General features: G+C 51.0%; 1 protein-coding gene across 2 annotated transcripts; it reads left to right on the top strand.

Moving 5' to 3' along the window:
* The first annotated feature begins 4,968 nt into the window (after nucleotides 1-4,968).
* Nucleotides 4,969-18,949, top strand: PLAUR (plasminogen activator, urokinase receptor). Of its 2 annotated transcripts, none has more exons than XM_053210341.1 (7): nucleotides 4,969-5,252; nucleotides 7,212-7,322; nucleotides 8,774-8,914; nucleotides 15,162-15,320; nucleotides 15,887-16,021; nucleotides 17,148-17,294; nucleotides 18,378-18,949. In XM_053210341.1, the coding sequence occupies exons 1-7, from the start codon at nucleotides 5,195-5,197 to the stop codon at nucleotides 18,629-18,631; spliced, it is 1,005 nt and encodes a 334-aa protein (XP_053066316.1). In that variant the 5' UTR covers nucleotides 4,969-5,194; the 3' UTR covers nucleotides 18,632-18,949. The 2 variants fall into 2 exon arrangements, with proteins under 2 accessions (XP_053066316.1, XP_014926246.2); XM_015070760.3 differs by having other exon boundaries at nucleotides 4,978-5,252; nucleotides 8,771-8,914.
* Nucleotides 18,950-25,297: the final 6,348 nt, after the last annotated feature.

The raw sequence follows: 25,297 nt of genomic DNA, 5'->3' as shown, positions 1-25,297 counted from the left end.
CCCTCCGAGTATAATATGTGCTGTTTTAAGCCGCCACATTTTGGGGTGGTGCAACACAGCAAAAGCGAACAGATGCGAATCGCATCATAGTATCGCTTTCATGCTTCCTCTCCGGTCCTCTGCTAATTTTCTGTTGGTTCTTGGGAGCCCTGTTAGTTTCCTGAGGCTGCGGCAACCAGGAGCCTCGGACAGGATGACTCAGAATCACAGAAGTGCCCGGCTGACCCTGCATCGGGCTCTGCACGGAGCCTGCTTGGGATTCTCTCTCCCTCTGTCTCTCTACCCCTCCCTCACTTGCTCTCTATCTCTCTTCCCCCCCCCCCCCCCCCCCCCGCCAAAAAAAGAATTAAAAAAAAAAAAAAGTGCCAGGACTAGCTGCTGTAGCCCTAGAGGGCATTACTCTTAATCAGGGAAACAACAACAACAAAAAAGAACAACAGAAATGTGCTGTGTCACAATTCTGGAGGCTGGAAACTGAAATTGGAAACCCAAAAGCAAGGTGTCAGCAGGCCTGCTTTACTCTGAGACCCTCTTGGGTGAGTCCTTCCTGCCTCTTGCCAGCTTCTATTGGTTTGCTGGCAATCTTTGGTATTCCTTGGTTTGCAGCTCCCTGACTCCAGTCTCTGCTCCCTTTATCCCATGGCCTTCTCCCTGTGTCTCTGTCTTCATGCGACGATCTTCCCATGAAGACACCAGCCGCTTTGGATTAGGGGCCCCGCCTCCTCCCCTATGACACCATCTTCACAAATTACATCAACAACAGCCCTATTTCCAAATAAGGTCACATTCTGAGTACTAGAAGTTAGGATTTCAATAGATCTCTTTCTTTCTTTATGGGGGGAGGGGGACTGGAGAGGCCAAGGAAGGAAGACACAGTCAACCCTCAATCAGGGCTCTTTATCTATTAGCAACATTAGCCCTTGAAGTACAATGATTATTTCTGCAGTTGCAATTTAGTGGTGTTACTTGAGCTGCAAGGTGCTAGACATGGGGAAATTGTCTTTGTTGCACTAACTCAGCAGATCTTTTCTCCCCTCCCCAAGTCAGTCCTGCCCCAGAAGCCAGGGGAAGGCGCGGCCAAGAACACCAGTGGAGGACCGATGGAAAGAGGCTGGGGGCTTCTGGCTCCTGGTTCTTGTCCCCTCCTAGAGCGGCAACGTTCACCCTAATGGTTTTGCACGTGGGCCCTGGAGCCAGGCAGCTTGGGTCCAAATCCTGACTCTGTGCCCACAGGCCATTACAGGCAAGTGACAGCCTCTGGTATTAGTTTCCTGTTGGCTCTGTAACAAATTAGCATCAATTTAGCAGCTTAAAACAACAGAAATGTACTCTCTTACAGCCCTGGAGATCTGAAATCTAAAACCGGTCTTAAAGGGACAAAATCAAGCCCGTTGAGTGTCTGACTCTTGATTTCAGCTCAGGTCATGATCTTGTGGGTTCGTGAGATCGATCCCCGTGTGGGGCTCTGTGTTGATGGTGCAGGGCCTGCTTGGGATTCTCTCTCTCCCTCTCCCTCTGCCTCTCCCCTGCTCATGCTCTCTAAATGAATGAATGAATGAATGAATGAATAAATAAATAAATACCAGCAGCAAAGTGTCTTTTCTCTCTGACCCTGCTTTCCTCCCCTCTGTGTATAGTCAAATGTCCATGTGCCTCCCTCTGTGAGGACACTTGTGATTACATCAAGGGCCCACGAGGGTCATCTAGATAATGTTTCCATCTTGAGATCCTTAACTTAATCACATCTGCAAAGACCCCTTTTACCCAGACGGTAACAGTCACAGATTCCAGGGTTTAGGACCTGGAGATTTGTGGCTGCCATTATTCAGCCACTCATGCCTTTTTATTTATTTATTTATTTATTTATTTATTTATTTATTAAAAAAAATTTTTTTTAACATTTATTTATTTTTGAGAGACAGAGAAAGACAGAGCATGAGCAGGGGAGGGGCAGGGAGAGAGGGAGACACACAGAATCCGAAGCTCGAGGCTCCAGGCTCCGAGGCATCAGCACAGAGCCTGACGCAGGGCTCGAACTCATGAACCACGAGATCGTGACCTGAGCCAAAGTCGGACGCTTAATGGATTGAGCCACCCAGGCGCCCCCAATCATGCCTTTTTAAACTTTAGTTCCCCCAACTACAAAACAGGATCCTGTGAGGATTCACCAAGTTATAAAGATAAAGCCCTCAGTGGGGTTCCTGGGTAGCTCGGTCGGTTAAGCGTCTGACTTCGGCTCAGGTCACGATCTCACAGTTTGTGGGTTCAAGCCCCGCATCGGGCTCTGTGCTGGAAGCTCGGAGCCTGGAGCCTGCTTCAGATTCTGTGTCTCCCTCCTTCTTTCTGTCCCTCGCCTGCTCACACTCTGTCTCTCTCTCTCAAAAATAAATAAACATTAAAATTTCTTTTAAATAAATAAAAAATAAATAAACATTAGAACGATTTTTTAAATAAATAAAGTCTCTCCTTTATGCCTCAGTTTCTCTGCCTGGAAAATGGGGAAAGAGGGGTGTGGAGTTCAAGAGTTTCCCAGCTCTTTCACTTCCTGGGGTGGGTGGGGTTCCTCTTTCATTCCCCATTTTTGCAGAGGGAGGCCCTGACAGGTGATGTCACCACATCTGGGAGGTGGCCAGGCCGGGATGGGAAAGCCACATTAGCGTCCCCTGGAGCCACAGCCATGCCCCCACTGACAGCCAGGTCAGGGGCTTCGGGCTGGTGGCAAGAAGCTGAGGGGGTCGTGGGTGTGCACTCACACACGTGGTCTCTGTGTCTTCCCTTGCTCTCTCTGAAGGAACTGGGTGTCGTTCTCTCCAACTCCCTCTGCTTCTGCCTCTGTGTCTGCCTCTCTCCGTCTCTGTCCTCTCAGGTGAAGAGATCTCTCTCCCTGTCTGGCTGCCCCTGAATCAGTCTGTCCATGGCCCCTCTCCTCTCCTCCCCGCCATCTGTCACTCTGTCTCTCTCACCGTCTCTCCCTCTCTGTGTCTCTGTCTCTCACGGTCTTTCTCCCTGACTCTGCATGAGAGTCTCCTCTCCTCAGCTGGGGGAAGCCCCCGAAACCTGCAGGCCCCCCTCAGGGCCCAGCGGTCAGGGAGGAGAGGGGCGAGGCCCAGGTGAGTCAGGAGGAGGAAGGAGCTGACATTCCTGGAGCTTCTCTGGGATTGTACATGGACCCAGCCTCCTGCCCGCCCCCTCTCATGACACGTCACTGGACCTCCCAGGTGTGTGTCACTTGAGAACGAGTCACAGAGAGAAAGAGGCCGAGAGATAGAAAGAAAGGCAGGCATGGAGGGGCGCCTGGGTGGCTCAGCAGGACCAGTGCCTGACTTCGGCTCAGGGCACGATCTCGCGGTCCGTGAGTTCAAGCCCCGCGTCGGGCTCTGGGCTGACGGCTCGGAGCCTGGAGCCGGCTTCGGATTCTGTGCCCCCCTCTCTCTCTGCCCCTCCCCCACGTGTACTCTGTCTCACCCTGTCTCTCAAAAATAAATAAATGTGAAAAAAACAAACACTAGGCTCTGCTGCCTCTTAGAAGGTAGGATTTTGGGGTGACTCTTCTTACTTTACCTTAAAATTATTACCTTAAGGCTTCGATGAATTAGTAAGAATAATAATGCAATACCTGTTATTAGAGCGGTAGAGGGAGTGCTACTTACTCATTGCCTGCTCCTCTTTCCCTCCCTTATTCTGTTCCAGCCACACTGGCCACTCTCCTGTTCTTGATCCCACCAGGACACTCCCACCTCAGGACCTTTGCACTGCCTGCGGCCCCTCCATGGAACTCTTCCTGGACCATCTACCCAGCTTCTGCCCTCACCACATTCAGCCTCTGCTCACAGGCCACCTGCTCAGGGAAGCTCTTCCGCATCACCCCACTTAAACTAACCATGCCTCACTTGTACCTTGCACTTCCTTCACCACGGTTCGCTTTCCACCTTCCTTATCACTGCCTGACAACCGTAGATTAAACAACACATGTTTACTCCCCATTGGCAAGGGTAGGGACTTTGCTTTGTTTCCTGCTGTGTCCCCAGTTCCCAGACCAGTGCCTGGTACAAAGTAGGTCCTTGGTAAATGTTGAAGGAATTTGTTGAGACTTCCTTGGGGACCAGCAACTACTTTAGACATTCCACCTGCATTAAATTGCTCTGATTGGTCGGTCAGAAGCACCCCGAGATGGAGACACTGGACTGTTTCATCTTTTACATGTGATTTTATTAAAAAAACATTTTTTTAACATTTAATTATTATTGAGAGAGAGAGAGAGCATGAGCATGGGAGAGGCAGAGAGGAGACCCAGAATCCAAAGCAGGCTCCAGGCTCTGAGCTGTCGGCACAGAGTCCGACGCGGGGCTCGAACCCACGAACTGGGAGATCATGACCTGAGCCGAAGTCAGACGCCCAACCAACTGAGCCACCCAGGCACCCCTATTTTGCTTTTTAAAAAATCTATTAGGGACCATTACAAACACACAGAAAAGGAGACAGAATGGCAAGTCAGTTACCCTGGTTACCCTGATATAATTGATACAAGTATTCTGCCTTTCTTGTTTCCTACAGCATTTTAAAGTAAACTCAGACATCAATGACATTCATCTCTAAATATTTAAGTCAGCGTCTCTAAAAACTAAGAACAATTTCTCGCATAACCGCAAAACCATTTTCATAACAGCAAGATCTACTTTTTTGGCTCAAGTGTTTTAAGGCAAATTAGAGACATTACATTATTCCACCTCCAAATATTCCCGCGTGCATCTCTAATGATAAAGACATTTCCCCACATAACCACAACACCATTATCCCTTCTCACAAAACTAACAGAAATCGTCAACAGTAACTGATGATCAAATGTCCCATCAGGAGTTTTAACCGGCCCGCTGAGGTCCTTCGCTCGAGGCCCCATAGCAGGAAGCAGGAGAATTGGAATTTGCACCTCGGCTGACTGGAGACGGCCCGTGACCACTACACATGAGTCAGAGCAGAGCCAGCCCCCCTACTCCTGGCCGGCCGCGCCCTGGCAAAGGAAGTTTTTGAGGAGGAGGGGTTTGGGGGGAGGAGAGGGAGTCACCCACGCATCTGGGGCTGACTCGCTCTTTCGCAAAATCTCTGGGAGGAGCCCCGGGGCCACAAAAGTGTCTCCTTCCCCAGGCCAGACTGAGAGGTGCAGGGAGGCCGCCGACAGGACCTGCTGCCACCAGACATGGGCCGCCCGCTGCTGCTGTCGCTGCTGCTGCTGCTGTTTCAGACCTGCATTCCAGGTAGGGACTGGATGCCGGAACCTCTGAGCGGGGAGCTGGGTCTTGAACTTAGAGGAGAGGGTGGGGGAGGGCGGTGGGCTCAGAGTTCGACGGGTTGGAGGGCGAGGGCTCAGTCTCCAGCACCACCCCCCCCGACACGCACACACTCAAATAATAATCCTTCTGCTGTCTGCAGCCGCACACAGCACCGTACCTGGCCCACAGTAGGTGCTCAGGCAATTATTAGTCGAGCGAAGGCGTGTAGTTAACCACAGCCACCGTTGAGTGAGTGCGTTCTTTATTCCGGCCGCTCTTCTAAGCGCTTTCCTTGCAATTTCAAACTGGACGGGCTGGACTAGTCTTAGCCCTGCTTCAGAGAAGGAAACCGGCACAGAGAGGTTAAGTAACCGGTCCGAGGTCACACAGCCAGCCCTTGAGTAAGTGGGATTCTGACCCCGCAGCAGGAACGTTGCGCAGACTTCTCCACGCTGTCGGATCTCCCCCCACCGACCAGCCGCTTGAAAGACAGGGAGGACGGCGCTTCATTTTACAAGAGGTCTAGAGAGGCCGAACGTCGCGGAGGCAGGGGCTTGGGATCCAGGGCTTGTCCCTCGAGCCTCGAGGACCTTTGCTTTCACTATCCCCTGGCCGACGCTACCCTCTCTACTCTTTTCCCCCGGAAATGTACCGGAGAGGGTTGAAAAGCGAGAGGAAATTGAGAAGGAACTGAGTCAAGGCGGGGCGGGAACGCGGGTTGCGGGGTGGTTCGACACTGAATAACCCGAAAAGCTCTCCGGATCATCCGTGGCCAAGAATGAGTAATGACTCCAGGGGAGTGCGAATTTGGGGTGAGGAAGGGACCCCCTGCAGGGGAGGCCTGGTAGGCGGGGATAGGAGCTGGGGCGGAGCTAGTGGGCGGAGTTATAACCACAGGACACGCTAGCGGGCCGGGGCTAGAACCTCGGCAGGAACTGGTGGGCGGGGAGAGAGCTTCGTGGGAGGAGCCTGTGGGCGGGGAGAGAGCTTCGGGGAAGGGGCCGGTGGGCGGGGAGAGAGCTTCGGGGAAGGGGCCGGTGGGCGGGGAGAGAGCTTCGTGGGAGGAGCCTGTGGGCGGGGAGAGAGCTTCGTGGGAGGAGCCTGTGGGCGGGGAGAGAGCTTTGGGGGAGGAGCCGGTGGGCGGGGAGAGAGTTTCGCGGGAGGAGCCGGTGGGCGGGGAGAGAACTTCGGGGAAGGGGCCGGTGGGCGGGGAGAGAGCTTCGGGGGAGGAGCCTGTGGGCGGGGAGAGAGCTTTGGGGGAGGAGCCTGTGGGCGGGGAGAGCGCTTCCGGGGAGGAGCTCACGGTGAGCCGGGAGAGAACTTAGACCGAGGCTACAGTAGTGGGGGTTAGAACCTCCAGAGGTCTGGTGGGCGGAGTTAGAACTTTGGCCTGGGCTGATGGTGGGGGAGAGAACTTTGGGAAAAGAGTAGAGTTTGGGGTCGTTAACTGGGGGATAGTTGGTGGAAGGCACGGGGAAGTGGGGTAGAACAAAGATCAGCTGCAGTAGGGTGAGCGTAGACCGCCCGTCGGAGGACTTGAGAGGCAGAATAGACCGAGGCCCGGTGCGGTGGGGGAAAACACCTAAACTGCAGTTAGGCTAGACGGTCCAGATGGACAGAGGGTGAGGACTGGACTTTCAGGATTGGCCCCGCGTGGGTACAGAATTCAAGGGAAAATGAGCCAGGGCCAGGACTTTAGAGAGGTATTGTGGGCGGGGATAGAACTTTAGGGTAGGGGGACGTAGATACAACGTGGGGCTAGAGATAGACTGGAAGCAGCTGGCCTGAACCCAGTGTTGGAACTAAAGGTGGGGCCAAACGCGGAGCATAAACTTGAGTGCACAGGGCCTGGAGACTTGGTCCCGGTATTGGGGCATGAAGGGGCAAGGGGGGGGCCCTGGCACGGAGCTATAACAATCTTACCTCTCCTCTTTCTTCCCCCAGCCTCCTGGGGCCTGCAGTGCATGCTGTGTGGGAGGACCGGGAAGTGCCAGGTGGAAGAGTGTGCCCCGGGCCAGGACCTCTGCAGGACCACCGTCATGCGCATGTGGGAAGGTGAGATTCCCGCACTTGGTTCCTGCAGGGAACTCGAGTGGCCAAGAACCTTCATTTCACCAGTAATCAGGGATAGTGCAAAGGAAAAAGACAAGGAGACCCCATTTCACACCCACCAGATTGACAAGCATTCGAAACACTGACAAAGCAAAGAATGGATGAGAATGTGAGGCTGCAGACCCTGTTAATAGCGGGGGGGGGGGGGGGGGGGGAATTGGTGCATCCCCCGCAAAAACCAATTTGGCAATATCTCCTACAAGTGAAGATTAGCATACCCCACAGCCAGCAGTTCAACTCCTAGGAATATAGAAAGCCCGAAGAACCTTGGACACACGTGCCCAGAGACACGTGTATAAGAAGGTTCTCAGCAGTGATGTCTGTGATACAGATTAGTCATCAGCAGAGGAGAAACATAGCATAAGCACACAATGGAATGCTGCAGGCAGTTTAAATGAAGGAACTAGAGCCGTAGGCATTGAAGTGGATACATCTCAAAAACATAAGGTTGAGAGAGAAAAAGCACGTTGCAGAGTATGATACCTTTTAATATAAATAGTATGTAACAATATACAATAAACACTGTCCAAATAAACAACAGTATGTTAGGCACACCTAGTGTGAGAATTGTCTGTATCAGTAATTGCTTCTGGGCAGGGCATAAGGGCAATGGATGTGGGGGAGTGATCAGGAGACTTTAAATGTATCTTTAAAAAAATTTTTTTTAATGTTTTTATTTATTTTGGAAACAGAAAGAGACAGAGCATGAGCAGGGGCAGGGCAGAGAGAGAGGGAGACACAGAGTCCAAAGCAGGCTCCAGGCTCTGAGCTGTCAGCACAGAGCCCGACGCGGGGTTCGAACTCCCAGGCTGAGATCATGACCTGAGCTGAAGTTGGACGCTTAACCGACTGAGCCACCCAGGTGCCCCTAAATGTATCTTTTAAATTTAAGTTCCTTTTCAAAAATATCTGAAACAAAATACAGCAAAATGCTAATACTTTATAAAGTTTGGTGACAGATACACAATATTTATTATATCACTCTCTTATAGTATTTGGCAAGCTTGTAACATTTTCCTTTAAAAATTCCTATTAGAGAGGAGCCTGGGTGGCTCAGTTGGTGGAGCATTTGACTCTTGATCTCAGCATAGTGAGTTCAAGCCCAGCGCTGGGCATGCAGCCTGCTTAAAAAAAAAAAAAAAAAAAAAAAATCCTATTAGAGGCATCTCACTGCTAAGCTGGGCAGGAGGGGTAGATGGATCCAGAAGTTCTCCACAACAGTGTTGTCCCTAAGAGAGAGTAGGTTCTCTGTGCTGGGAGGGGGAGAGGGGAGACAGCTGGTCCCAAGAGAAGAGGTCAGCCCCGGAAGTGGGTGACCATATGACCAGGAGTATCAGAGGCCGGTTGGGCCCAGTGGAGCCTTTGGGGTGACAGAGATGCATTCCTCACAGTAGGTGACGAGCTGGAGGTGGTGGAGAGAGGCTGTGCTCACCCAGAGAAAAGCAATAGGACCATGAGCTACCGGACAGGCGTGAAGATCATCACTCTTACAGAGGCCGTGTGTGGGTCTGACTTGTGCAACCGACCCAGAGCTGGTGAGTTGGGCAGCCCTTGCCATCCCTGACCCCCCGCACCGTCTCTCTGACTCAAACTCGTCGTTCTCCTGATCCTGTCCCCACCAGCCCCCATGCAAATGCCCGTCTAACAAAAAGGCTTAGAAAGGCTCAAGTTCCCACAGGAGAGGGTAGGAAGCAACGGATCCATGTTGCTTGGTCATGCATGCCGATTCCTCTTTCTGGACCCGGTGAGGAAGGAAATTGGCTAAGTCCAGACCAGTCACAATGACGTCAGTTAAGCAGAGCACCTTCGTTTGCACTGTTTCTTGTTCATCCATCCTGACCTCAAACTTCCATCTGTTGGCGGGGACTGAATCAGATGTTTATTTTCAGGGAAGGGACACTAGCATCATCTTGCTGTTAGATTTGCACAAGGAAAGCACTAATAATGGAGTAGACTCAATTAATTCTAATTGCAGATAATATTCAAAATATTTAACAATATCAGTCGATGCATAAGGCACTGACCAGTCAGAACAGCCTCCTGGAGCACCCCCCTCCCACCTTAGCTGATGAATCTTGGGAGCACAGGGTTCTAAAGAGAGAGTTGGGGGGAGGGGGTGCCTGGGTGGTTCAGTCAGTTAAGCACCTGAGCATTCAGCTCAGGTCATGATCTCACGGCTCGTGGGTTCAAGCCCCGCGTCAGGCTCTGTGCTGACAATTCAGAGCCTGGAGCCTGCTTCGGATTCTGTGTCTCCCTCTCTCTCTGCTCCTTCCCCATTCATGCTCTCTGTCTCTCTCTCTCAAAAATAAATAAACATTACAAAAAACATTTTTTAAGGAAATGAATAAAGAGAGAGTTGGGAGTGGCCAGGGGTCCACCAGCAAGCTTGGGGCAGCAGCTGTCAATTCAGTAATTTAGTAAGTAGTAAAACTATACCAGCCCCATTTCTAAGGCCATTTTATCCTGCGGGCGGTGAATGGAATAGTTGGTTAAACCCCATCCTGTACTTATGTGATACTGGGGATACAGAGGTGACCGGGACAGCTTTGGGCCTTACCACTGGGCTTACAGTCCGGTGGGGTGGGAGTGGTGGTGAGAGACCCATCACCAGACAGCGACTGCTAAGATTAGTCAGCGCCAGGATGGGGAAACAGATCAGAGGGGTCAGATGGGGAAGCATAGTCCAGAACTTTCAAGGCTGAGATAAAGGAAACAGACACCAGAGTGATCGGGGCTGGGAGGAATGAAGCGTTGGGGCTGTGGGACCCTAGGGGGAAATACTGGACTCAGGTCAGGGAAGTCTTCCTACAGGAAGCAATGACTAGGCTGGATCTTGAGGGATGAGTAGGAGTCAGATTATTAAAAAGACAATGGGAAGGGTTTTCTGGGGAGAGCGACAGACACAAAGGTGGGTGAAAGCATGGCTGCGGCAAGAGGAGCTTGTGCACCTGGCAGGGTCATATTACACAGGGCCTTCCAGGCTGTGGTGAGGAGCATAGACCATCTGGGGAACAGTGGGAGGTCATGGAAGGGTTTTAAGCAGAGAGTGTCACCATCAGATTTGGATTGTTAAACAAATTATTCTGACCTCAGAGGGAAGCAATGATGGAGGGAGAGTAGATGAGGAGAGTCCAACTTGGAGTTGGCTGAGGCTGTCCAGAGGAAGAAGAGGGCGACTGGATTAGAATGTCAGCCATGCAGCTGGAGAGAAGGGGGGTGGATTGAAGAACTGTTTAGCAGAGGGGGCGCCCAGGTGACTCCATTGGTGAGTATCTGACTCTTGGTTTCGGTTCAGGTCATGATCTCGAGGTTTGTGAGTTCGAGCCCCACATCAGGGTCTGTGCTGACAGCGTGGAGCCTGCTTGGGACTCTCTCTCTCCCTCTGTCTCTCTGTTCCTTCCTCACTCATGCTGTCTGTCTCTAAATAAATAAATAAATAAATAAATAAATAAATAAGTAAATAAATAAACAAAAAGTTTTTTTAATTTTTATTCATTTTTGAGAGAGAGAGAGACAGACAGAACATGAACGAGGGAGGGAGAGAGAGAGGGAGGGAGGGAGACACAGAATCCGAAGCAGGCTCCAGGCTCTGAGCTGTCAGCACGGAGCCTGACTCAGGGCCCGAACTCACGAACCGAGAGATGATGATGCGAGCTGAAGTCGGCTGCTCAACCAACTGAGGCACCCAGGTGCTCCCATAAATAAATATTCTTTAAAAAAGAACTATTTAGCAGGTAGATGAGCAGGACTTAGTGATGGATTAGACATGGAGGTTGGTTTGCAGTTCTGGTCATGATGGGATCACATGTATTGGACTAATCTGCCAGTCACAGCCAGAAAAGCTGGGCAAATTATAAATAATTATTTGAGGTCACTGGAGAGCAGCAAATGAAGAGAGGAAGTTGAGATGCTACGATCTTTGAAATAAGGGAAGCACAGAAGTTGAGTTATGCAGACAAGCTGGGTGTTTCCTTGGGTATACTTTCCAACTCACTGTTGAGGAGAGGAAATAGAACCCAAATAAGGGAGATCATCACTAGGCTGAGAAGACAAGGGTCAGAGTCTAGGGCTGCCAGAGTGTCTAGAAAATGAGAGGTAAAATCCTGGAACACATGGAACCACAGAAAAGGGAGTCCCCAGATTTGCAAACTTCTTTTAAGTCATTGGCAGGCTGTATGTGCATAGGGTGAAACTCCAAGAAACTCAGCAGAAAATAGTATCTGGGAAATTACAGAACTGAGCAAAGATTCCAGCAGGCATATGATGCTGAAAAGACCAAAGTTGCCAAGTTGGAGAGAGAGAGGCCTTGGTAACCACCCCACGCTTTCCTCTCAGTCCACACCCGAGGCGTAAGGGCAAAACTGAAATAGACCAGCCCTAAAAATGCCTCCATCTGATCGTCAGCAGGAAGAAAACCTACCCCCCTTGGGAAGAAAATAACATTATTTAGAGCCTTTACAAATTTTCATTGTGATGTCTGGCATCTAATCAAAACTTACAAGGTACCCCGAAGAAAATAAAAAGGACCAATTAACATGAAACCAAGAGAAAAATCCAACAGTAGAAACAGACCCGTAACGATTCAGATAGTAGAGTTATTAGACAGGGAAATTTATTTATTTATTTATTTATTTATTTATTTATTTTAATTTTTTTTTAAATTTTTTTTTCAACGTTTATTTATTTTGAGACAGAGAGAGACAGAGCATGAACAGGGGAGGGGCAGAGACAGAGGGAGACACAGAATCTGAAACAGGCTGCAGGCTCCGAGCGGTCAGCACAGAACCCGACGCGGGGCTCGAACTCACGGGCCATGAGATCATGACCTGAGCCGAAGTCAGACGCCTAACCAACCAAGCCACCCAGGCGCCCCATTAATTTTTTTTTTTTAACATTTATTTATTTTTGAGACAGAGAGAGACAGAGCATGAATGGGGGAGGGTCAGAGAGGGAGACACAGAATCCGAAACAGGCTCCAGGCTCCGAGCTGTCAGCACAGAGCCCGACGCGGGGCTCAAACTCATGGACCGCAAGATCATGACCTGAGCCGAAGTCGGACGCTTAACGGACTGAGCCACCCAGGGGCCCCGACAGGGAAATTTAAAATAGCCATAATCAGGGTACCTGGGTGGCTCAGTCCGTTAAGCGTCCGACTTCGGCTCAGGTCTGAACTCACCGTTTGTGAGTTGGAGCCCCGCGTCGGGCTCTGTGCTGACAGCTCAGAGCCTGGAGCCTGCTCCGGGTTCTATGTCTCCCTCTCTCTCTGACCCTCCCCCACTCGCACTCTGTGTGTCTCTCTGTCAAAAACAAACATTAAAAATTTTTTTTAAATAAATAAATAAATAAATAAATAAGCAAGCCATGACCAACAGAGTCCAAAAAATAGAGAATAGGATAAATTTTAGCAGAAATCTGGTGTCCCGTTTTTTAAAAGAGTCAAACAGGAAATACAGAATAGTGACTGAAATTAACAGCTCAATAGATGTGCTTAAAAGATGTGTGCAGTGCGGCAAAAGGATTAAAGAACTAGAAGACAGGGCAACTAGAGGTATCCAAATTGATGCTAGATGCAGAGGATCAAGGAACCTGCCAGATTTCTGCCCTGGGGGACTGAAGAACTGGGCCACCTCAGAGATGTGGAATTCAGGAGCGACGGACCAGTTTAGAGAAGATGGAGAGCTTCCCTTGGGGCACGTAGCGATTCAGGTGTTTGAGGGATGGTCAGGGGGCCTCCAGGAAGCAGTTGGGTGTACAGATGTGGAGCTCAGAGAGAAGTCCTGCCTGGAGTGAGTTCCCAGCAGACACATGGAAATGAAGTCAGGTCAATGAATAGCATCGCCATGGGAGAGCGCGTACCGTGAGAAATGAAAACTGCCCAAGACAGAGCCCTGGGGATCACCCACATTTAGAAGAACAAGATAGAAAAGTTCACCAGGGGACCCTAGGGTGGTATGGGAGTGGTGACAGCAATCAAACCCAATGGTGTTTGTTGTTGTTGTTGTTTTCATGAAAGTTCACGTTGGAATTTTAGTTATTTTTCTTTAGGGTTGGGGAAGATTTGGCTTTGGATGTAAATGATTCACCTGATTCCAGCAGCTGGCCTGCCAGTTGAGAGAGGGGCTGAGACCGCCCTCTCTCTTATGTAAGACTTGGCCCCAACTCAACTTGGATGTTTGGGGTCAGGAAGGGGAGGGCATGCCAGGCTCAGGAATGGTGTGGGCCAAGGCCTGGGCAGAGGAAATGGCTATGGTGTTTCCAGGATAATAATAATTCATCCTCTTGGCCTGGACCAGAAGGGGTGAGAGGCCGAGTTTTCACAGATCGATCAAGTGAGGCTTGGATCCCTGACACAACTGGGGAGTGTATTAATTATCTGTGGCCGCATTGCAGATCGTCCCAAAACTCGAAACAAAATTAAGCGTGTATTATTTCACAAAGTTTCTGAAGGTCAAGAATCTGGAAGTAACTTGCACAGATGATTCTAGATCTTTCATGCAGGTGTAGCCAAGGTGACTGCTGGCTCCAAAGGGAGCTTCACTCTCACGGACGATGTGATCCCGTGACTTGGGCAAAAGGCCTCAGTTCCTCGCCATGTAGACGAGTACGCGGAGAATTTGAGTGTCCTAACAATGTGATAGCTGGATCCCCTCCAGAGCAAGGAATCCAAGAGAGAGCCAGGGAGGAGTTGCAGTGCCTTTTACGATCTTGCACAAGAGTTATACACCATCATTTCCGCAATATTCCTCTTAGTTATACAGGTCAGCCCCTATAAGGGCACGCATACCAGGAGCGAGGGGTTATGGGGGCTCGGAGACTGGCTACCACAGGGAACGATAGCAGAGTTTTGATCAATTGTTGATTCATTCATTTAGCAAATATTTATTGAATATCTTCTCTGGCCCTGGCCCTGTGCTGGGTGGTGTTGGGACAAGATAATGATGGAGACAGACAGCCCCCCCTCCCCCCCCCCCCCCCCACCCCGGACCTACCCGCTGGGGCTCCCAGGGAGGACCTAAAGTGGGCGTGGCTGGAAGGGGACCCCAGAGGGGCACCTGATCCGGCCTGGGAGGTGAGGGAGGACTTCTTAGAGGAGGTGAAATTTGAGACGATGCCTGAAAAATGAGTAGGAGGAGCCAGGGAGAGTAGGGAACAAGGAAGCGTGTTCTGCCTGTACACTCAGGGGCTGTGGGAAGTTGTGGAGGGGTAGAGCCTGAGGAGCTAGTGGAGGGCGATGAGGCAGGAGAGGTGGCCAGGACCCAGACTTTGATGGGCCTTGAATGCCGTGCTGAGTAGCTTGGATTTTATTCTGAGGGCACCGGGGAGCCATGGAGGGGTTTTGCGCAGAGCAGAGGCAGGGTCGGATTCAAGTATTAGAAGCATCCTTCCAAGCTCTGTGCTGAGAGCTCAGATTCTGTGTCTCCTTCTCTCTCTGCCCCTACCCTGCTCGTGCTCTGTCTCTCTCTCTCAAAATTGAATAAATGTTAAAAAAAAAAATTAGAAGCATCCTTCTAGGGCTGTGTGGGGGTGCACTTGGTGGGGTTGGGGGGCAAGAATGGAAGCCAGAAGGCCAAAGACAAACCTGGTGTTGAAGGCGGTCTGACCTGGTCATGGGGCTGGAAAGGAGGGGATGGATGCTAGAAAGATTCAGGAGGTGGGATGGGCAGGGCTTTGATGATTGGCTGAAGGGTGAGATGAAGAGGAATTGACGCTAAAGCGAGTCCTCAAGGGAACTAGATCTCCGGGACTCTCCCAGGGAGTCTCACCCCGCCCCTCCCCAAACAGGTCGGCCTCCCACCTTTCCCCGAACCAGAAGCCGTTACCTTGAATGTGTTTCCTGCGCCTCATCAGACCTGAGCTGTGAGAGAGGCTGGGTCCAGAGCCTGCAATGCCGCAGCCCTGGAGAACAGTGCCTGGAGGTGGTGACCCACCGGACCCTGGAAGGTGAGCCCCAACCTACCAGCAGCTCCTCCTCCCTGCTTTGTCCCGTCCCAAGGCTGCACTTAACAACCAGCCTAGAATAACAAGCATTTAAGCAAGGCAGAAAGTTAATTGTGTCACACAAAAGTCTAGTGATCCGAAGTCCTGGGCCACTAGGATAATTCTACAGTCACCAGGCACCCAGATGCCTTCTCTTCTCTGCTTCCATTCTCAAGATTGCCTCATAGTCCAAGATGGCTGCCAGAGCTCCAGACCTTATGTCCAAGTTCTAGGAAGAAGAATGAGAAAAAGGGACCAAAAAATAGGCACTTTTCCTTTCGTGAGGGTTCTCCTTTCTGGAAGTCCCATAAAATCTTTCTATTTATATCACATTGGCCAGAACTCAGTCACATGACTACACCTGTGGCGGGTGGAAAATGTGTCTTTTGGCTAGATAATGGCTGCCCCAAATAAAATGAGGGTCCTGTAATGAACCACGAAGCAGGAACCGGGCAGATGACTGCTGCCCTGGGCAAACCCAGTCTCAGCCCCGGGCCAGTAGCCTGATCTCTCTCCTCTGCCCCCTACAGGCAGTCCAAGGGATGAGCACCACACCCGCGGCTGTGGCAACCTTCCTGGCTGCCCGGGCCCCACCGGCTTCCACAACAACCACACCTTCCATTTCCTGCGGTGCTGTAACACCACCAAATGCAACGGGGGTCCAGGTGAGGGGCAAGGGACGCGCGCCACGCGAAGCCTGGGGTCGGGGCAGGGAGGTGTACCCAGGCTGCTGCCACTCACTCGCAGGCCACCCCTCCTCTCTAGGTCTCTCCGTCCTCAAAGATGGGTTGTGTGGGAATTCGATGAGCCCGTCAAACCTTTACCAAGACCCATGCTTTATGCTTCCTAGAATGTTTCCACTGCTCACCTCCCTGGTCTGAGCCACCTGGAGCCCTTGCCTACATTGTTACAGTAACCTTGCTGGCCCCCCTGCTTCCACTCCTGCACCCTACAGTCAGTGCCCAGCACAGCAGCAAGAGTGATTTCTTAAAACTGTAAACCAGAGCAAGCATGGGCCCCTCCTTCCTCAAGTCGCTGCAGCGACTTCCCCTTGCTCTCAGAATAAAATCCAAAGGCCGTCCTATGCCCTATGTGATCAGCACCTGTCTGCCTCACAGTCTGCACTGATCCAAACTCCATCCTGCCTCATGGCCTTTGCACATGCAGTACCCTCTCCTCCAGGAACACGTCTCGCCTACGGGAGTTTGCCTAGCTGGCTACTTCTCATTTGTTAAGTCTCTGCTTTAAGTATGGTCCTCGGGGAAACGTGTCCCTGTCCCTCCCCTCCAGTGTAATCCAGCTCCTTCGTGTTATAAACCAGTACTGTCCAACAGAACTTCTCACAGCGATGGAAATGTTCTATATCCGTGCCTTCCAATATGGTAGCCACTGCCTCATCTGGCCATTGAGCACTTGAAACGTGAACTGAACTTTGAATTGTAGTTAATACGAGCTAACTTCAGTGCCCATGTAAACAACCACACTTGGCTAGTGGCCACCATACTGGACAGGGTAGCTGGACTCTGTGGTCTTCCACAGCTGCTTGCCCAGTGCCTGGCCAGATGGGGGCTCAGGAGGAGCCGGGAGGTGGGATTTCTCTCAGAGGTTCTATGAAGAACCCGCCAGAAGAGAGTGCCGTTCAAATGCCTGACCACAAGGTGGCTCCAAGACATCTCAGGCTGCGAGTTGACAGTTCTAGGGAGGTAATACATGGAGGGACACCCCTCCACCGCACCTGCCCAGACCCCCGTGCTAATTTCCTTGGTTTCTGTGTCCTTGTCTTCTTCCAAGTTGTGGAGCTTCAAAACCTGCCTCTGAATGGCCTCCAGTGTTACAGCTGTGAGGGGAACAGCACCCATGGATGTTCCTCCGAAGAGACTTCCCTGACTGCCTGCCGTGGCCCCATGAGTCAATGTCTGGAAGCCACTGGCAGTAATGGTGAGCCCCTCTAGGAGGCTGGGAAAGGAGAGTTGTGGGTGGGAGGCTGTGGGCTAGAGGTCGCCTTGACAGAGATGGGTCTTCCTGTGGAAAAGGTAGGACTTCCTTTGGGAGGGTGCAAAGTGTAGTCGGGAATTAGGGCTTCCGTTAGGAAAATGGGTGTTTCAGCAACAGAAATGTGGGCTTCTCTGGGGGCGGGGCTTCCCCAAGTGGGTGGGACTTCCTACGGACATCAGGGGCTCCCATCCTGTGCCATCCTTTCCAGTCTCTCTATTCCAGTGGTTCTCCACGTTTTTCATCTCAAAATTCCCTCATTCTCTTAAAAACTATTACTTGTGTCCATGATCTCTATAGATATTTACAGCATTAGAAGTGAAAAGTGAGATGTCTTTATTAATTTATTTTAAAATTAAACTTCATCCCATCTGAACATATTTTTTATTTAAAAAAAAATTTTTAATGCCACTTTCCACAACGAAAACATTTAATGAGAAGACCGGCATTGGCTACCGTTTTGCAAATATCTTTAATGCCTGGCTTAATAGAAGACAGCTGGATCCTCCTATGTTTTTTTTTTTTTCACGTTTTTTTTAACTTTTATTTATTTTTGAGAGACAGAGAGAGACAGAGCACGAGCGGGGGAGGGGGAGGGGCAGAGAGAGAAGAAAACACAGAATCCAGAGCAGGCTCCAGGCTCTGAGCTGTCAGCACAGAGCCCGACGCGGAGCTGGAACTCACGAACCGTGAGATCATGACCTGAGCCAAAGTCGGACGCTTAACCGACTGAGCCACCCAGGGGCCCCAGGAGCCTCCTATCTGCTTCTGTATTCGGTCGGCTGCAAGATCACATATCCCAGGGTTTCTGGAAAACCTCACTGCACACATAAAAGAGCGGAAGAGCCAAATCCTGTTTTAGCATTATTATGAGAATAATTTTGACTTCACACTTCCCCTGGAAGGGCCTGAGGGATCACATTTAAAACTGCTGCTTTCTTCAGGTGGCACCCACCACAAGGTGGCATGTCACCTGGGGAGAATTCCAGGCCTAGCCCCAGGAGCTCACACAGCCTTCTCTCTCCTCAGGCCTGGGCAACCCAAGCTATACAGTGAGAGGCTGTGCAACCCCCTCATGGTGCCAAAGTCTCCACGTGGCTGAAGCCTTCAGCCTGAGCCATCTCAACGTCTCCTGCTGTTCTGGAAACGGCTGTAACCATCCAGTCCTGGATCGCCAGCCACGCACGGGGGGTGCCCCCCGGCGTGGTCCTGCCCACCTCAGCCTCACCGTCACCCTGCTTATAAGTGCCAGACTATGGGGGGGCACTCTCCTCTGGACCTGAAGCCCACACTCCCCCTGCCCTGGCTGGATCCAGGGGAACCCTTTGCCCTTCCCTCGGCTTCCAGCGCTGCAGATTTGCTGTATGACCTCAGGCCAGTGTGCCGCCCTCTGTGGGTCTCAGCCATCCCAGCTGTCAAGATACCTGTCTCACAGAGTTGCAGAACCAGAGGAGAAAAGCTGGAGATAGGCTGAGGCCAGCAGGAAAGGTCTTGTCATATTAGTAAGATTGCACCATCGTTGTTATTATTAATTAATATTTGTTTTATTTAATATTTTATACTGAAATAAAGATTTTTATACCAGTGAACAAGGCCCGATCTTCCCGTCTCTGTAGCATCTATCTTTGGGAGGATGAAGGCGGGGTGGGGGCACCTTTCCTGGAATCAGGGGTCACACTGCAGGACCGAGGCATTTGAGGCCCTAGCCTTGGGAACGATCCCATGTAGACTCCCACCCAAAGCCACCTCCACATCGATTTGTGGGCTCCAACTCGCTCACCCAAGCACTCACCTTCCAGTCTCTTCTCCCGAGCTCCAAAAGGTCAAGACTACTTTGTTGTTCTAAGGAGCAGCATCTGCCTCTCCCAGGGGGCTCTGAGACAGGAGATGAATGGGAGGGTTACTCTGATGGCCGGAACTCCCTGGAGGCACTGCAGTGAGGAATAAGGACAGGATTACATCTCCACTGATGCCCTGGTGGCAGGAGATAGAGGCTGGGCTATATTTCCTAGGATGCCTTCAGACTCACCGAGAAAAAGACACAACTATCATCTCAATGGCACTCTGGGGGCACAACACTGAAGAATCCCATGCTTGCTGAGGCAAACCCGTAGAGACAAAATTATATTCCCCAGCACCCTATGGCTAATGAACAAAAGGATAAGACATCTTCCAAGGTATCTGGGGGCAGGTAAGGGACAGGGTTTCCTTTTAGGACCTCCTCTAATCACACATCACTGATGGTCATTGTGGTGGCTTAACGAGGTGGGGTGGCATCTCCAGCTCTTGAACGTGAGTGGCTCTGTGACTGCTTTGGCCAACAGAAGGTGGTCTGGAAGCTATGTCATGTCGTGTTCTGGGCCCAGGCTTAAGAAACTGGCTCTGGGGAAGCCAGCTGCCATGTGAAAGTCCTCCTACACTGAGACTGCCATGCCCTGGGGACACCCACGCTATTCATAACATGGATGCCATATGGGGAGAGAGCCCCAGATGTTCCAGCCAGCTCAGCCCAGACACCAGACAAGTGGGCAAAGGAGCGACCCCGGACATCGCGACCCCAGCTGACGTCATGTGCAGGAGAATCAGGACGCCCAGCTGTTTTCATTTCCTAGGACTGCCAAAGTAACTACAAACTTTCGAAGCAGGTGGCTTCCAGCAACAGAAATTTATTCTCTGAGAGTTCTGGATACTAGACGTTGGAAATCAAGGTATTGGCAGTAGATGTGCTCCTTCTAAAGTCGCTGGTGAAGAATCCTTCCTGGCCTCATCCTAGCTTCTGGGGGTTGCTGACAATCCTGGGTGTTCCTGGGCTTGGAGCCACACTACTCCAGTCCCTGCCTCTGTCATCACATGGCCTTCCTCTCAGTGAATGTGGCCGTGTGGCTCCAAATCTCTCTCGCTCCCTATAAGGACACCGGGTCATTGGATTTAGGGGCCCACCCTAATCCAGTGTGACCTCATCTTAATCACATCTGCAAAGTCCCTATTTCCAAACAAGGTCCCATTCGTACCTCCTAGGGGTTAGAACTTCAACGTATTTCTCAGTGGGGACAGGGACACAATTCGATCCACACCACCAGCCAGCAGCGAGAGCCCAGGTTTCAGATATATGGCCCCAAATGAACCATCCCACCCCCCTACAGCTGTTTAAGCCAGCCCATTTGGGCCCCAGTTCATTGTGGGGCAAGATATGCACTGATCCTGCTGTGCCTTGCTCAAATTCCTGCCCCACAGAATCATAAAATAAAAAGGTGAGGGTTTTCCACCACTGAGTTTTAGGGCATTTTGTTATGCTGCAGTGGTTCACAGGAACAGTCACTGGTTTGGTTTTTTGCTAACTCTCCCCACTATAACCTCCAAAACGGGCAAGACCTTTATCGGCTCACTGCTGCTGTCTTCGCAGTATCTAGAAGAATAATGCCTGGAACGTGGCAGGTAATTAAGAAAGAAAGTAGGGAAGAAAGGAAGGAAAGATCACATCTTCTAGGGTATCGTGCAACAAAAACTGGGTTAGGGCTACGTCCTCTCCTGATTCCCAACAGCAGAGACAAGGCCAAGGTAACATTTTCTGAGATGCTCTAGAATGAAAATTGAGGGTAGTTTCACCTTTCCCATGATTCCCTACCACAGAGGTGGGAGGCAAGAACTACACCCACCATGATGCCCTACAGCAGAGATTGGAGGGGAAGGAATACATTTCCCATGATGCCTTACAGCAGGAATGGAGGCTAGGACTGCATCTCCCATGAGACCGTGGGGCAGAGGTTGGAGGCTAGGATTACACCTCCTGGCATGCCCTCCAGTAAGGATCAGAGGTTTGAAATACTCGTCCCACAATGACCAACAGCAGATATTGAGGCTCGGGGATACATTTCTCATAATGTTCTACACCGGAGCCTGTGATCAGGACCTCATCGTTAATGGCTCCCAGGTTTTTGTGGAGGGATTTCGGTTGCAAGAAATAAAACCTGTTTAAGCTGACTTAAGCAAAACGACAATGTTATTGGAAGTTTAGAATCCAAGCAAGAGCTAGTCTCTGGGCCTCACCAGGGACAAGAAACAGAATTGAAAAGCCGCGCGAAATCACAAGGCTGTCTCCCTTTTGCAGAATCTCTCTGTCTCTCTGTCTCTCTGTCTCTCTCCGATTGTGTGGTTTCCCTCGTGGGCTTCCGCTTTATTTTTCTGTCTCTCCAAAGACCACCTTCTTCTGCTTCACACAGAGGAGCCAAACATGCCCTTGAAATGTCAAGCACCAAGAACTCCTCGTGTCCCGGTTCCAAACTGTTAGACAGGTTCTGATGGGGTCTAGTTTGGGCCAGGCCTCTGCCTCTGACCCTCTCTGCTACACCCAGGGAAGTTCCTATCTAAGTCACTGAGTACAGTTGTTCAGGCTGTGAACAGGCATCCACTGCTCCTGTGGTCCTACTATGCAGCCCACTCGGCCAGAGTGGGGAAAGTGACCCCTAGGAGAGAGATCCGACCACAAGGTTGGGGGAACAACTGAGAAAGAAAACTATCACTTTAATCATTAAGCTTTAATGCTTTAATCTGTAAGCAAGGCTGCTTCCATACATTCTGTACGAATCAGAGGCAACATGGAGGCCAGGGATGTGTGTGATAGGGCACCCAACTCAGAATGGTTGAAACAAAGAAGAAATTGATTATCTTACATAACAAGCGATCATGAGTCAGGGCAGTGCCTGAGTTGACTAATTCTGCAGTGTCCTGAAAGATCCATTCAGGCTTGTCCACCTCATGGCCTCAAGATGGCCGCGGCAATTCCAGACATCACACCCACATTCAGAGGCAATAACAAAAGGCCATCTCTTCGTGGGCCTGTTTTTTGAAACAAAGAAAGCTTAACCCAAAACTCCCAAGCCGACTTGCCCTCACATTGTGCTTGCCTGACTGGTTTCATACACCTATGCCTACAACAACCAGTGGAAGAGGCCGTGGAACCACAATACTAGGCAAAAGTATATTTAGACCGCACTCCTGAGGCTTCCCTCACATCATCTGGCTATTAAAGAAAGGTGGATGCCTGAACAAAATCAGGATTCTCTTAAAAAGGAAAAAGAGGGGGCGCCTGGGTGGCTCAGTCGGTTGAGCGTCCGACTTCGGCTCAGGTCACGATTTCACGGTCCGTGAGTTCGAGCCCCGCGTCAGGCTCTGGGCTGATGGCTCAGAGCCTGGAGCCTGCTTCCGATTCTGTGTCTCCCTCTCTCTCTGCCCCTCCCCCGTTCATGCTCATGCTCTGTCTCTCTCTGTCCCAAAAATAAATAAACGTTAAAAAAAAAATTTAAAAAAAAAAAAAAAAGGAAAAAGAGGGAGGGAATGTGTAAGGAAAAAAAAAAAAACAAACAAACCACCCAGTTCTTCCTACTGTGTCTTTCTCCTGTGTGCCTCCTGTCCCTTCACTGCCACACTGCCGCTGCCATGCTCACAACACTTCTGTTCACCAAATGTGGGGCTGTTTTCCCCGCAGCAAGCGGTTCTCTGTGACCTGGGCCCGGTGTCCTACAACGTCACCCAACGTTGACACAATTGGCCTGGAGATCGCGTCAGATCCCACAGGTTAAGGGCTCAGTCCCACAAACACACTCTCCACTTCAGATGCCAGTCACAAGGGCAGGTGGTCACCTGTGCTTCCGACCTACCGGTTAAAACTCAGAGGTTCCCATGACCCCCTCTTAGGGGTGGGTTAATTTGCTACAGCGGCTCATAGAATTGAGGGAAATAGTTTACTTACATTTACCAGTAGATTGTAAAAGGATATGACAAAGGATACAGATGAACATCCTGATGGAAGTGACTCATAGGACAAGGTTTATGGGAAGGGGCACGAAGCTTCTCCAGGAGCACCACTAGCCCAGCACCTTCTGGTGCTCACCAACCTGGAGGACCCCCCCATCACATAGGCGTGATCGTTCTCTAACTCCATTTTTCACTCTCTCCCTTCTTGGGGGGGGGTGGGGGGGTGGGGCAGGATGGAAGATTCCAAGCTTCCCATCTCATCATGGCTTGCTTGCTCTATCCCAGGAACCAACTCTCACCTAGGAGCCATCCAGAAACCCACCCAGAGTCAATTCATTAAAACAAAAGACATTCCGGGGCGCCTGGGTGGCTCAGTCGGTTAAACATCCGACTTTGGTTCAGGTCATGCTATCACGGTCAGTGGGTTCGAGCCCCGCTTCGGGCTCTGTGCTGACAGCTCAGAGCTTTGGATTCTGTCTCCCTCTCTCTGCCCCTCCCCCACTCACACTCTGTGTCTCTCAAAAATAAATAAACATTTAAAAAATTGGAAAAAAAAAAAAAAGACATTCCTATCGCCCAGGAAATTACAAGGCTTTCGGGAGCTCTGTGTCAGGAGTCAGGGGCAAAGACCATATACATACATATATTTCTATTATCTCACAGAATGATATCGAGTAAACAATTAACATCCAGTCTGCACCATCCCAACATTTCCAAAAATTTACAATGAAACCCAGTGAAAGGTTTTCTAGGAGCTTCTGGGGAAAAGTATTTCCCCACTCTGCTGAAGAAGCTTAAACCTCTTCTCCCCCTCTCTCTCTTCCCCTCCCCTCAGTCTCTTTCAGTCTGGCTCTCTCCATCTCCACGTGTCTTGCTTTTTTCTCTCTCCAGATGAGAAGGAAAGGTGTGGTTGCCAGTCATCTTGCAACATGAGGGGAGCCACTTACCCTTAGGACAGAGAGACCATGCTGAAGCCAGCTGTACCCGATACTTTTTTCTATGTGGCCCAGTTCTCTTTCTCTGAAGCCACTTGGGTCGGATTTGCTGTCACCTGAATGAAAACCCTAATGGATAAAGTACCCTGATGTACCGCAGGGTGTGGACAGGACCACCACTCTCCTGCTATCCTTGGAAGGGAAAAATGGCGGGGCCCAAAGAAGAGAGACGAGAACCAAACCAACATCTACTGGGGTGTCCTTCAGCTGAAGCAGGAGACGTTGGTTGGAGCCATGGGCAAGGGGACCTTTCTCGGGGCAAAGACAACAGACCTACCTCCCAACCCACATTCCCACCTCCAGGTCAGACATCTCTCTTCCACCCGTCCTAAGACAGAGAATGCGAGGCCTCTTCCCCCAGTTTATAGAAAGGTGAACTGAGAATGGAAAAGGAGAGGGGTTGCTTAGAAGTGTGATCCTGGGGATGCAGAGCTTGATGGGAGTCTGGGTCCTGAAGACAGAGAGGATGCTGGGAGCTGGACACCGAGGACAGAAAGGGTATCTGGAGCTGAAGTCCCCTGGTGGGCCTGAATCTAGAACACTCCGGTAGCGATGGAGGTAAAGAGCAAGGGTTTTCAAAGTTGGGATGTCTCCGTTTATCTGACTGTCAAACGGGCCTGGGAGAGGTAGCGGTCTCCTACCTTCCGTCGTTTCTCACTCTTCCCGGGTTCTAAGGGTGATAAACTTGCACCGGGTCTACAAGGTCCCACAGAAGTGGGCTCAGGGAGACCACTCCCCAGGAGGGAGAAGGGACCCGAATCTGGAGGGGTGAGTCAGCAACAATGATGGGAGAGAAGTGGGAAGCGCGCGTGGAAACTCGGGGACACAAAAGAGACTGGGGCAGGAAGAGCGGGGGAAGCAGGGGTGGGGAAGCTAAACGCTAGGGCGTGGGAGGCATCCACAGGAGCCTCTCCCTCTCTGGGGCTCAGGACTTAGGCTTCCTTCCAGTTGGTTCCCTTTCAGGGGCCCCTTTCAGGAGAGTGATGCATGATGTGGAAACACTGGATTCCTGGGTCTGGACGGTAGGAAGGGTGGGACCTGACCCCCGCCCCGCCCAGCCCTGCCTGGGAGATCCAGGACCTGCCCAGACACCCCTCTGCCGCCCTCCCGGAGCTCGGGGTGGCTAAGGTCACAATCCGTCATGTGACACCTTCACCTGCACTCACTTGTCCACAGAACACCTCTCACACTCACCTTTCC

This window comes from Acinonyx jubatus, chromosome E2 (genome assembly GCF_027475565.1).
Source record: "Acinonyx jubatus isolate Ajub_Pintada_27869175 chromosome E2, VMU_Ajub_asm_v1.0, whole genome shotgun sequence".
NCBI lineage: Eukaryota > Metazoa > Chordata > Mammalia > Carnivora > Felidae > Acinonyx > Acinonyx jubatus.
Note: the sequence above shows the minus strand (reverse complement) of the source record. Positions and strands in the feature narration are given on the sequence as shown.

What these genes read in the sequence shown, in the direction of transcription:
- PLAUR (XM_015070760.3), top strand. Translation starts at nt 5,195, where the DNA reads ATGGGCCGCCCGCTGCTGCTGTCGCTGCTGCTGCTGCTGTTTCAGACC. An exon ending in GTGCAACCGACCCAGAGCTG is followed by an intron (nt 8,915 to 15,161) that starts GTGAGTTGGGCA and finishes CTCCCCAAACAG; the next exon opens with GTCGGCCTCCCACCTTTCCC. An exon ending in GGAAGCCACTGGCAGTAATG is followed by an intron (nt 17,295 to 18,377) that starts GTGAGCCCCTCT and finishes CTCTCTCCTCAG; the next exon opens with GCCTGGGCAACCCAAGCTAT.